Source organism: Sorex fumeus, unplaced genomic scaffold, assembly GCF_029834395.1.
Source record: "Sorex fumeus unplaced genomic scaffold, SorFum_2.1 ptg000149l, whole genome shotgun sequence".
NCBI classification, from domain to species: domain Eukaryota; kingdom Metazoa; phylum Chordata; class Mammalia; order Eulipotyphla; family Soricidae; genus Sorex; species Sorex fumeus.
Genome location: NW_026606206.1, coordinates 6,121,590 through 6,134,135, shown reverse-complemented (window position 1 = coordinate 6,134,135; position 12,546 = coordinate 6,121,590). Strand labels below are relative to the sequence as shown.

The 12,546-nt window shown below is 41.0% G+C and overlaps 1 protein-coding gene across 1 annotated transcript in view; it reads right to left on the bottom strand.

The window, feature by feature from the left end:
- Window positions 1–12,546, bottom strand: part of PGM5 (phosphoglucomutase 5) — a 271,097-nt gene that overhangs the window by 46,831 nt on the left and 211,720 nt on the right. Inside the window, exon 10 of the mRNA XM_056106927.1 lies at window positions 5,851–5,985. Coding sequence (XP_055962902.1) covers window positions 5,851–5,985 — 135 coding nt within the window. The remainder of the gene's footprint in view (window positions 1–5,850; window positions 5,986–12,546) is intronic.

Below are 12,546 nucleotides of genomic sequence, written 5' to 3'. Positions count from 1 at the left end.
ACTTACATTACACCAACTTAAAAAAATAGCATAATTTGCTTTAGATGTACAGGCACAACTATACAAAAGGGTTCAGATGGAAAAACTACAAGCAGTAGGAGAGATTTATGTACATCACAAGTCAAGCCTAAATGGCATCGGTAGGCAGTTACTAATACTTTCACAAGAAACCACAGTTCAAATCTGTAAAATATGTCCTGGTCACAGTTGTTTAAAACATCAGAAAAAGAAACTACCCACATACAAAGTAAAATAGCTAGATGCTAAGACAGTTGAAAGTAACCTTTTGGTTCTCTTGCAAAATAACTTGAGTACAGAGGGACACTGGGTTAGGGTAGTTAAGGCATTTAGACAGCCTGTTCTGTTAGAATAAGGTAATCTGTGGAGTCTCTGCTGACGAGAGAGGTGCTTTTCTGAGTAGTGGAGTGAATGGAGGGATGGAATTTGTTCTCTTTTCTGACTGTCAGCAAACATGGTGGAAAATGCTCTCTCTGCAGCAGAGAAAGCCACACAAGATGCTACTTCCTTGATGGCCCTTGGGTCCATAATAATATTTGCATCTTGAGGAGACTGTCTTATCTTTACTCTCTTAGCAGTTAGTCAAAGGCTTTCACTCTAGACTGCTTAAAGGGAGAAACCAGAGTTCTACTGTAAGGACCATTGGGACCCCAGGGAGATTCCAGAGTTAAAACTCTACTAATTAGTAACTCTCCCTTTCCTGCCCCCTCCCTAGTAGAGCCTTAGCTGTGAAGTCTTTCCTTATTGGGTTGTAAATTCTGAAACCATTTGTTGACTCTTCCCTGCTGGGATGTAAATTCGGAAACCATTTGTTGGCCCTTCTTGATCTGTTACCTCTGTTAGGAACTTTTCCCTTATCCACTTCCACCTAATCAAAGGGAGCCAGGTGATAACCAAATGTCCACTAGCCACAACGCCTATATACGTAAATGCTGATCTTTGAATCTATAGGCTAAGGAGTGATGTACTTTCAAATGGATTGGTTAAGAAAGTATATGTTGTTACAAATCTATTGGTTATGAAATGCGCGGGCTATGGTGTAACGGCCAGTGAAGGCCTATATAAGATCCCCTTTGAAGAAGTTCGAGGTCTTGCCTTACCTATCTGACCTGCGTGTCTGTGTAGGTGGTGGGACCCTGGCTAGCCAGTCTTACAATAAACCTTGCTTGCTGTTTGCAGTCTCTGGAGTCTCTTTGTCGTTAAAGGGAGATCAGGATCGGCGTCCTAACACTACAAAGCAAGGCCATAGGTAGATTCCAAATACTCAGAATTAAATGTCTTGATGAGATTCAGCAGTAATTAGTGTTGTGATAATAGCTCCAAACATTTTAGGCCTAACAATTGATATGTCCTTTCTCCCTTGTGACAAGGAGCTTTGGTTCATTGAGTCACACTCATCACAGTGCTCCCAAGTTACTCCCATTCCTTTGTTCATCTGTAACCACTTCTTTGTGCTCTCTTCCCCAAACAGTTAATCAGCTTTTCTCCTAATCAGAATCTGTTAATTTGTAGGGTCAGATCCTTCTAGGACACTGAACTTGTATTGTAAGTTAATATTGCCTCTCTCCTCTCCTTATGTCTCTTGAATCGTTTACTTTAATGCAATGTCCTTTTTGTATAGATACAGGAAGAGAGTTAATATTATGCTTTGTAATTTAGGATTTAATTGGCTTTGAAATGTATTCATTTCCGGACATCTGCTTTCTCAACTTAAGCCTCAGTTGCCCCTCACTTCCTAGCACCCCCAAAAGCAGGGGACTGGATGGAACCAGGCAAGCAATAAGTTATGTGCTACCCTGGCATCGAGATGGGCCAGGCCAAAGCGCCACAATTCTTAACTATAAGTTAGGAGTTTGATCATAGACAAATGCTGTCACGATCCAAAAGTAACGACTAGACTAGGACCCTGCTAGGGATAGGAAAGACTATCTGGCCTGAGCACTGTAGTCTGAGATCGAGATGGCCCTAGGAGAGCAATTCTATGAGCTTAAGGTATTTCTTACTGTGTTCATACAAAATGACTTATATTATGTATGCTTATATGTTTGTTGGACAAGGAGAGGAGAAACACACCCAGAGGACTCTGTTCTAGGGTGGATTGATCTGCTAAATGAGAATCTGTCCTCGAAGCAACTTTCCCATGTGTCCTGACTGGCTTGGATGAGACTGAACATTTCTCCCCTTCAAACTGCCTTCAGTAAATAATTTCAATATATTGTAAGAGGGAGTTTTCCTTTCCTCACAGAAACCCGGCTTGTCCTTGACATGCAGAGCTCAGGTGCTAGTGAGGCCAGATCTTTGGGATGTAGATTCTAGGCTCTAGCCAGACCAGTCTTTGGGATGCAAATCCCAGTGCTTGTAGCTTGTGAAAGTGCTCGTGAAAGGTTTCAGTTTTGCTTTTGTATCTTCTTTCCAGGCCAAAATTGCTGGCCAGCAGATGCAAAGAAACAATGTATGTTTTGCCACCTCAATGTTCTTTCTGTAACTCCTTTTGATGACATCACTGCATTGCGCGCCCTTTAGACGCACCAAGATCTATATAAGGAGATTTTCGGGGCTCTCTAGGGGGGCCGGCCTGAGAGAATTGGGGGTCACAGGTCTGAGAGAACCTGGGCCCTCCATGACATAAATTTCTTTTATGGGATATAATGAGACTGTAAGAGGGGGCTGAGAGAGGCCGAGGAGAGACAGGAGTGAATGGAGAGAGGATTGGAATAAACTGCAATTTAGACCAACCAGCCTGGCCCTCCTTTCTTTCCTTTGCCCGCCCATCACCATCGACCTCCCTGGAGTGAGGGAAAAGGCCTGAGACTACCCTACCGAACGCAGGCAGAGGGAGAGATAGACCGCTGTCGTCCTTTTGTGTTAACACAAATTAGGACAGATAAACCTACCAGAGAGAACCGTTATCCCTCTTAGGAGATTAGAGGTCTTTTAAAATATTACTCAGAATTATATGCTGACTTAAGTGTTTAAGCTATAGGGATTTAAGTGGTGGAATCAAGGATCTATGGTATTTTAATATCTCCTTTCTTAATTTAACTTTTAGTGAAGTCATGTGTGAAATACTCTGAGGTCCACCTCACTAGGTCTGAGAAAACCCTTGCCTTTGATTAGAGAGAGAAGGAATATTAGTCATTAGAAAAGCAGTATCAACACAGGGTTCCCCAACCATTCAAAAATGGCAAACTCCTTAAACTCACAGGATGGAAATTATATAGCAGTGAGGCCTAAAATAAGCATTACTTTTATTTTCATTACTTACAGATTGAAGTATACACTTCATAGACAACTCTTTGAAGAGTAGTGAGCCAATGGCAGATTTTGGCTTAAAATCAAAAGCAGCCTTCAAAAGAAAATTAAAAGGCACTCAGCTTTGATGGTGGCACTTTGGTAGAGACCTCGGGGTGAAAGAATCCATATTAGGGCATCAAATTTTTGTGTACTTTAGCTAACTTGCAACATTGCTTTCTGTAAAACTGCTTGGCTGCTTTGCACCTGGGGGAGAGGAGACTTGGAAAGTGAACAGGGCATAACTTCTTTCTAAACCAAGTGTGACAGGATTCAGGTGTATTTACTGTCCCTGAAATGTATTGTCTCAGTAAAGCACCCTGCAGATTTGGGTAAAGGATAACTCAGGATGCGGGTGGTGGGGGGAAATTGCCCTTTCCTGGAATGTATTGTCTCACTAAAGCACCCTGCAGACTTGGGTAACTCAAAACGAGGATGGTCAAGGGTGATTACCTAAGGCTTAATGATTCCAGCTATAACCTTGCTTGTGCTGACAATCGATATACGTAAATGCTGATCTTTGAATCTATAGGCTAAGCAGTGAGGTACTTTTAAATGGATTGGTTAAGAAAGTATATGTTGTTACAAATCTATTGGCTATGAAATGCGCGGGCTTTGCTGTAACGGCCAGTGAAGGCCTATATAAGATCCCCTTTGAAGAAGTTCGGGGCTCTCAGCCACTGCCCGTTTTTGGGGTATGCTGCGGAGCCCCAGCATGCTGGTCTAAATAAACCCCGTTTTTACTCCTGCAGGAATTGTGTCTATCTGGTCTCTCCGCGCCTCCCTGGGCTAGGGAACTCCGGATCCCAACAGGAGCAGAGAATTGCTTCTACACAGGTTGAATGGACTGTCCTGCAGTCAGTGTGGAAAGTAAATAAAAACAAGCCAATATCATAACCACTTACCTCATACAGACAGGGGAAAACATACAGAAAAAAATAGCCTCAAGACGGTGAGTCAGAGCTGGCTAGGCCAGGAATATCCTTCCTCACTCTATGGGTAGCTCAGGACTTTGACGCTCTCGCTCTCATTTCATCTCCCAAAGTGAGGTGTAAAGAGCCCTCTACAGAAAGAGAGAATAAGCCTCCAATTCTTTTATGGTTTGGCACAGTCCTAGGTGACATGCACTCGCTAGAAAATTATGTGGGCAGAGTGTGGCCCTCACAGCAAGCTGCTATCCTGAGATCCAAGGGCCAAAGTCTTTGTACTCTGTCTCTTCTCACTCTCTGTAACTTTGAGAACAAATATTGGTCTTCCAGGCCTCTCTACTTCTCCATCTGGGATTGTTTTACTGTAAAGAGATCTTTTGGCTACAGGGTTTGGTAGAAGGATTTACAGTGTCATTTTTAGCAGATTCTTTGACTCTTCCAAGTAATATATCAGCAGGGGATAAACCCCACTTAAATTACTGATGACAGAATTTTATTCCATACATACATATGAGGGCACAACTCTAGCAAATGATAGCTAGAAATTCTGAGAGCATTAAGTGTTGCTGTTATTGTCATTGTAGCAGTGCTCAAGGCTCCACATGATGTCAGGGATTAAACCCAGGGACCCACACATGTAAGTTATGCCCTCTTTCTGTTGAGTCATAGCCCAGGCCGGCAGTAAGATTTTCTTTGCTTTGCTCCTTCTTCACAAAGAGAAGCACTGCAGATGGAACCAATGTAAATCTCATCAAGAACACTACTATAAAACTTAGATCTAAGTAATTACCAAGGGGACAGGACAAGTCAGCGATGTAGCTGGACGTATCTTACAGAAGAGCAAGATCTTTTGAATATGATCTTAATGTTGCCTGGAGTTTGAACCAAATTGGGAGTGATGATGCTTCTGCTTGTGTTATTTATTTTCCAAGCTGTTAATGAGCTCGGGGCTGGAGCGATAGCACAGCGGTAGGGCGTTTGCCTTGTGCGCAGCCAGCCTGGTCGACCCGGGTTCGATTCCTCTGCCCCCTCTTGGAGAGCCCTGCAAGCTACTGAGAGTATCTCGCCTGCACTACAAAGGATAGCCATCAAGTCCCTCTTCTCAAAATGAGCTTTACAGCAACCTCAGAGAAGAAGTAACTAATATTGTAATTAATATGTATTAGATATTGGAAGTGATTAATATTGCATCTCAAGGTCACGGTCCAGTCCAGATTTTTCCAAACACCTGAAGATTCATAATTTACATCAGTACAGCCAAGGATTTGGGAAGTTTGATTAATTACACACTCAACTCAAAAATTCTTTATCTAAGACAAGATGATTCTCTTGGATGTCACTTTAATTATCAAAGTACAGATTAATCAAGAGAGGCAAATTGTTTGGAAAATGTTCGTCTAAATGCATCACGTGTTCTAGAGAGAATTTTTTCTGTTCCAAACATTATGATGAATGACTTAAATTTTTTGGATCCAAGTCTGCTTTTCAGTTTGAGGTATTAATACAGAATTTACTTTCCAGGAAGTAATATTACTTCCATAAAAGACTTGTAAGGGCCCTTTCAGTTTTCTGGCAGGTATGAGATACACAGAGAACAAGTCTGCTTTGGTACCTGGGGCTCCTGGTCATGGCCGCCGGGGTCCCTCTCGTAACTCTCTGCATACAGTCTGATGGTGGCCCGTATGCCGCTGGAGGAACTGAGCCGAAAGATGAGCCGAGATGCATCTGAGAAAATGATTCTCAGGCCCTGAAACCAAGAATATCCAGAGTGGGGTTATGAATAAATGAAGATACAATTGCAATGATTAATACCTATCTCGGAGATCAGTAAATTTCTCTAATCAAAGGACAAACAAGGTCCTGGAATTTTATACTCAGCATTTGACACTCCCCACAGCAGAACAGCAGGTGAAGCTAAAAGTTACTTAAGGTTTCCATTTGTCTTTTATTCTATTTCTGTTGTCTTGTGGTTAAAATTGGGGGAGGGTTAGGAGCAAAATGATGAACAGATGTTCAAGTTCCCTTGGTCTGATGAGATGAGAATCAAAAAACCAGGTAGCTCTAACAAGGATAGAAAAAGATTTAATGTCCCTAAGGCCAAAGCTTGTCCCTTAAACAGTTGTTGGATACAACGGGGGAGTAAGCATTTTGTCTACTGCAACAACATAAAATACCTGTGCTAAGTTTATTTCCTTAATCTCAAGAGGAAACTTTAAGTTCCTGGGGGTTTTATGTGTGTGCTGGTGGTGACGGTGACAGTTCTGGTCATGTTGATGAGGGGCCACACCCAGTGGTGTTTGGGAGCACATGGGGCCAAGAATCAAAACCAAGACAGGCATTTGTCCTACCACTTGAGCCACATCCCAACCCTAAGTTTATATTCTGATTTTTCTTTCCTTGTCCCCACATTCCTACCGCAGCAATGTAATTCTACAGTAAAGTGCTCAGGTCTAGAGTCTGAACTGGGTGCAAAGGCTGCCTGAGTACATCTTCATCTTCTTGCCTTTATCCTTACATGGAAGACCTTGCTTGACTGCAGAATGTACTGAAACAGAGCTGTGACTACCCCACTGTCCGACCAGTACTAATTGGGCTGGGCTAAGAACATATCTATCTATTCTCTCAATACCACTTTTCATTAGTGGCGAGGTATTTTTAAAGTGACTATAGATCAAATTGTGACTTTTGTGGAAAGAAATTTGTTTTCCTAAGATGACTGATAAAGCCATTGTTATCAAAGAGCTTATTGCCAGCGGTCAGAGGAAATAGAAGGGAACAAAATAATATGTCTGGCTACTTGTTATTTCTGAAAAAGGAGACAACTCAGGAAATTTTGATACCAGACATTTTCCCCTACAAAATGTACCCTTGACGTGTCTCTGATGCTAAATCCTGCTAGTTAAGAATAAACTGTTATAAAAATATACTCTACCTGCCATATAAACCTGACAGTCAATTCCTTATTCTATTCCCATGTAGATTCAGGAGTGCTGATTCCATCAGAGTGATTTTTCTGCTTTTGACATTTTATAGGTATATATTGTCCCAATCCTTAATTCAAAAGCCTGAGTCTCCTGAAGCGGTATAATATGTGCTTTAATTTGTATAACAAAAGGGGACCATTTCCCTAACTGGCAAGCCACCATGATATGATAGTAGTTTTGCAAATAGGAAGCTGTTTGTGAGGACCCTCCCAGGGTGGGAGAAGCATGCTAAAAGTAGTCTATAGACCAAACATGATTGCCACTCAATGCCTCTCTTGCAAAACACAGTACCCAAAAGAAGAGAGAGAGAACAAGGGGGAATTCCCTGCCACAGAGGCAGGGTGGGGCGGGGGGGATGGGAGGTGGGAGGGATGCTGGGACCCATGGTGGTGGAGGATGGGCACTGGTGGAGAGATGGGTACTTGATCATTGTATAACTGAAACCCAAGCACAAAAATTTATAAGTCTATAACTGTACCTCATGGTGTTTCACTAATAAAAAAAATTTTTTTTAGCTGTTATTCAGGATTCATTCATTAGACAAACATTTCAGAGCACCTCTCCTTGGATGGATGAGCTCTGGGCTAAGCTCAGGTTATACAAAGATAATGACATAGTACTTACTCTCCATAAGCCTTAATGGGTTATGGTAATTACATTATAGTGAACTGAACCCCTTTTCTTAATCACTGTAGAAAGCTGGAGAAGTCAATAGTTGTAAAATTCGGAATGCAGCAATTCCCTGCTATCCACAAAGTATACACCATACACCAAATTCAAACTGATAATGAAGTCTTTAAAGCTTCCACAATCGCATTCACAGGCATGTTTTTACAAATTCTTTTGCAGTTATAATTTCTCATTAAGCCTACATTTTCACTGTCACCATGTCTGATACACAAGACAAAGTAGTTTCATTATTTAGGACTATAGGTTATTCATAAATCAGTTACAGTAATATCCAAGGCTGAAACCATAAACCACTTGTTGATTCTAAATAACTCTTCTAATGATCTTTCAGACTCACCCATTTGAGATAGTTCCTACAACACAAGTAAACTTCCAGATTAGTTTGTTACCAGTGAAAGTTATTTAAGAATCCAGGCCATAAAAAACCAGCAAGATATGTTATCTACTCCTAACTTAGTCTTTTTTTTAAAAAGGAAATTATGTTGCATTTTTACCCCTTGAGTGTAGTTGTGCCTTTAGCTGTAACAGAAGACTAATTAGAACCTATATCTGACAGCCTGAAATAGATTATGTGAAAATATGGAAACCAAGTGAATAACAAACATCAATCTACTGCAAATAATTCAACATCTTCTCTCAGAAGGAACCAACTATGAGATCTTAATAGAAAATTAGGTGCTTGGGAGACCTCTGGGGAAGTAACAGCATGACTCTCTTTTCCCACATGGAACGATAAAACTTTAGAGTCAGCTCAGTTCTTTGCTATACCAACACTAATTCCATGTCTGAAGACTGTCCCTTTGTATAAACAGTTGTACGGGATTGCATTGAGAGTGACTGCATGTTCCTCCAATGAACGTGAGGCGTTCTCAGTCTGAATATGAGCCAAATTCTCTCTAGCATGCACCATCACCTACTATCTGTTCAAATATGAGGTCAAAATCAACACTGGCCAAGACGTATCAAATTGATAAATATTCCTTAATCCTAACAAAAAAATTATAATTTTCCTCCTACTCCCCTTTTAAAAATAAACCAGGAGTTGACAGTATATAGATTGTTGCCCAAATATGACCTTCTACCTGTTTCTATAAAGTTTTATTGGATCACAGTCACACCCATTCACTTCTGTATTCACATGATGCTTTTGTACTATATATCTGCAAAGCTGAATGGCTGTGACATTGGCTGACTAACAAGAACAAAAATATTTACAATCTGGCCCTCAACCAAAAACATTTTTTTTGATCTGTGGTAGAAACCATCATATACTCCCAACTTAGAATATCTTCCCTTCAGTCTTACCTCAAAAAATGGAAAATATAACCATCTTCCCTATAAAAATCCCCAAAGAGAGAACTTATGCTTATGAATATTAAGAGTGTCTAACCCATCCATTTCCCAGGTATTCCTAGTCATATATTCATCTGGACACATATTTGGCAATGTTCAGTGCACATCTGACCACCTACTCCTGAGAGAAAAAAATGATTACATTAAATTGCATTTTAGTTTATTTTACTTTTGTGAGAGGGGAGAGGGGCCACACCTGGCTTGCTCAGGGATTATTTCTGGTTCTGCACTTAGTGAACCCTTCTGGTGGGGTTGGGAGATCATATGTGGTACCAGGGATTGAACCGATGTTTGCCACATGCAAGTGCTCTACTCACATACAAAACTAAAATGCTCTGGTCCAGCATTTCAGTTTTATATGATAACTTATTGCAATGTATTATGCACAGTCTTATAAAGTCTCATTTTGCAGTCATATAGGAATATCACTGGATGTTGGATAAAACTCTACACAAGACATTTCCTAAAGTGCCAAGTGTTAGGAAAGACCCTCATTCCCTGTGGAACTGGTATTTTCCCCCTTCTTTATGACAGTAAAAACTGTATAGCTAATAATATTTCCCCTTTTCAATATAGCTGCCAGAACACCAATGCCAAATTTGAGGTTCAATCCAAGTGGATCCTTATGACTTGCACAACTGAATTTTCTTCTTCTGTTCTTGACTCTGTAATCTTATTCATATTTCCCTAGTCTTGATTTCTGTTTTTTATTTATATTCTAACAGCTTCATTATGTATTTTTGCCTTCATAATCCTATTGCAAGGTCCAATGCAAGTGAATAAATTTCCCAACAGTCTTAACCAGAGGGTGTGGAAATTGCTCAACGGTGTCTTTGGGCCCTTCATTAGCTATGAGCTCTGGCAGGGAAAAGCCTGATATTCCCTGTTCACCATTTATCTGCATAGCATTGATCAACATGGGTGCAGAGTTGACCCTCATAAATATTTGTACAATGACAGAACATCACTGTACACTCCACAGTAGGAGAGAGTATGACTAGAAACTCTCCTCCTTCCACATTCATTAAGTTATCATAGGACAAATGAAAATACACTCATATTTTCATTGGTGAACTGGGGATAACCTACTTTGAAAGGTAGTGGTACAAGATAAAATCATGTCTAGGAATCTTTTACAAATCATCATTATAGTACCTGCTCTATGGTATTTATTTATCTTCCACTGACAAAATTTTAGCTTTAACTAAAAATAATAGATTTCAACCGTGATAGGATCCTGTCCCAAGCTGGATGACCTTGGGACAAATTGTTACCTGTTAATGGCAAACCTTGTTTCACACTGGACTCATCTGAGAGTCCTTAAGAAAGAGTGATATCTATTTGTCACGTCCTTAGGACTTAATGTGTTGGTGATCTGACTTGAGTGACTGACAAAAGGTCTCTTGGTGATTCCAATGAGTAGACTCTTAGAGTCACCTGCCTCTTGTATCAAGTGAACTGATACAAGAGGCAGGTGGTTCTTAAGAAAGATCCATTTAAGACCTTAGGCAGGCAATAATAAAATCATCATCTGGTTGCTGAGTCCTGAAACCCTCCTTCAAGAGACTTCTCTGAAGTCCTCCACTGAGGCACGTGGTTCTAACTGGTGAAGACACAATCGTCCAAGAAGCTCTTGAAGAGTGAAGGACTCCAGAACATCATCACTGTCACAACAACTAGTACTGTAAATCATCCAGATGATGAAGGATAGTCACAAATTCAAAGGAGAGAAAAATATTCCTTCATTGAAGGATAGTGTTTGTTAGTTATGGGATGGATGTATAAAAAGAGCAGATCAGTTTCTACCCAGCATTGCATTCCTTTTCTTGTTTTGTTTTCTGGCTTTTGGCACATCTGGTGCTGCTCAGTGCTTATTCCTGGCTCTGTGTTCGGAAATCACTCTTGGCTGGGCTCCAAGGATCATATGGGCTGCTGGCATCATCAAACTTGGCTCAGCTTAGTGCAAGGTAAGTGCCCCTGCATTCCTTTCAAATACGGAGGTTGTAAACTTCAGTGATAAGTGTTTGACCACCTTTGCTTTGTCCAAGAGGACAGCTAAAAGATGATTTCCCCATAAAGATACCTATCCTTGCACATACACAAAATTCAAATTTGCCTTCAAGGATCAATGTAGCCTTTATTTCTTTCAGACTTCCCCCTTCTTTGAGATGTAATTTATAGAGTCAGTTTGAAAATGATACTGAATAACAACTAAAGCCTGGCTGACCACTTAGTCTTAAGTAACACTGTCTGTAGCACTATCGACCCGTTGTTCATCGATTTGCTTGTGTGGGTCCAGTAACCTCTCCATTGTGAGACTTGTCATTACTGTGTTTGGCATATGGAATACGTCACGGGTTGCTTGCCAAGTTTTGCGGTGCGGGTGAGGTACTCTCGGTAGCTTGCCGGGCTCTCCAAGAGGGGCAGAGGAATTGAACCTGGGTCTCCCGGATCAGCTGCGTGCAAGGCAAACGCCCTAGTGCTGTGCTATCACTCTAGCCCAGTCTTAAGTGTAGTCTTAAGTAAGTTGCTTAACTTCTTTAGTCTCAGTTTCCTAAAAAGTAGATGGAAAGTAATTTAGCCTGGCTTACTGGGTTGCTGTGAGCATCCTATCAAAAGGGCTTTGAAGCGGCAGGGGCCTCATGGGAAGGGGAGCGTTCTGGGCCGTCCTTCACGCCCTACCGAGGTCACCAGCTGCCCCCCACGAGCGGCTCTCCAGCACGGCCACGACTCCAGAGCACAGAAACCAATCTCTTAACTATCTAACTTTTAATAGAAATACTTCCAGGGTTAATAAGTAAAATAGCAGAAATCCAAGACACCATTTTATTCTTAAACCCAGCTGTAGAAAGCAAATCATTTCACAACGCTGTTTCAGCATATCTGATTGGGGGGGGGGTCGTAAACTCTAAACAATAATTGTGCATCTTCTATCGAAACAATGTATCTAGTCAAAGTAGGTAGAGTATTAACTAGAACTCATCTGCCTCACAGGAATTGGGAGGGGTGGGAGGTGGGGTTCTATTGGGGTTCGCGGTTAAAAATAAGTATTGGTAAAGGGGAATGTGTTTGATACTTACATGACTGAGACCTAAACCCGAAAGCTCTGTAACTTTTCCCACAGTGATTCAATAAAGAAATAAATTATAAAAAAGGGGCTTTGAAAATGACAAATCATATATGTGAACAATTATTATTCTTTGTTAAACTTTAAATGAAAAATTTAAAGTTTAAATCTTTGCTCCTTGTTGCCCAGACTTCAGATTCTGCAAGACAACTTA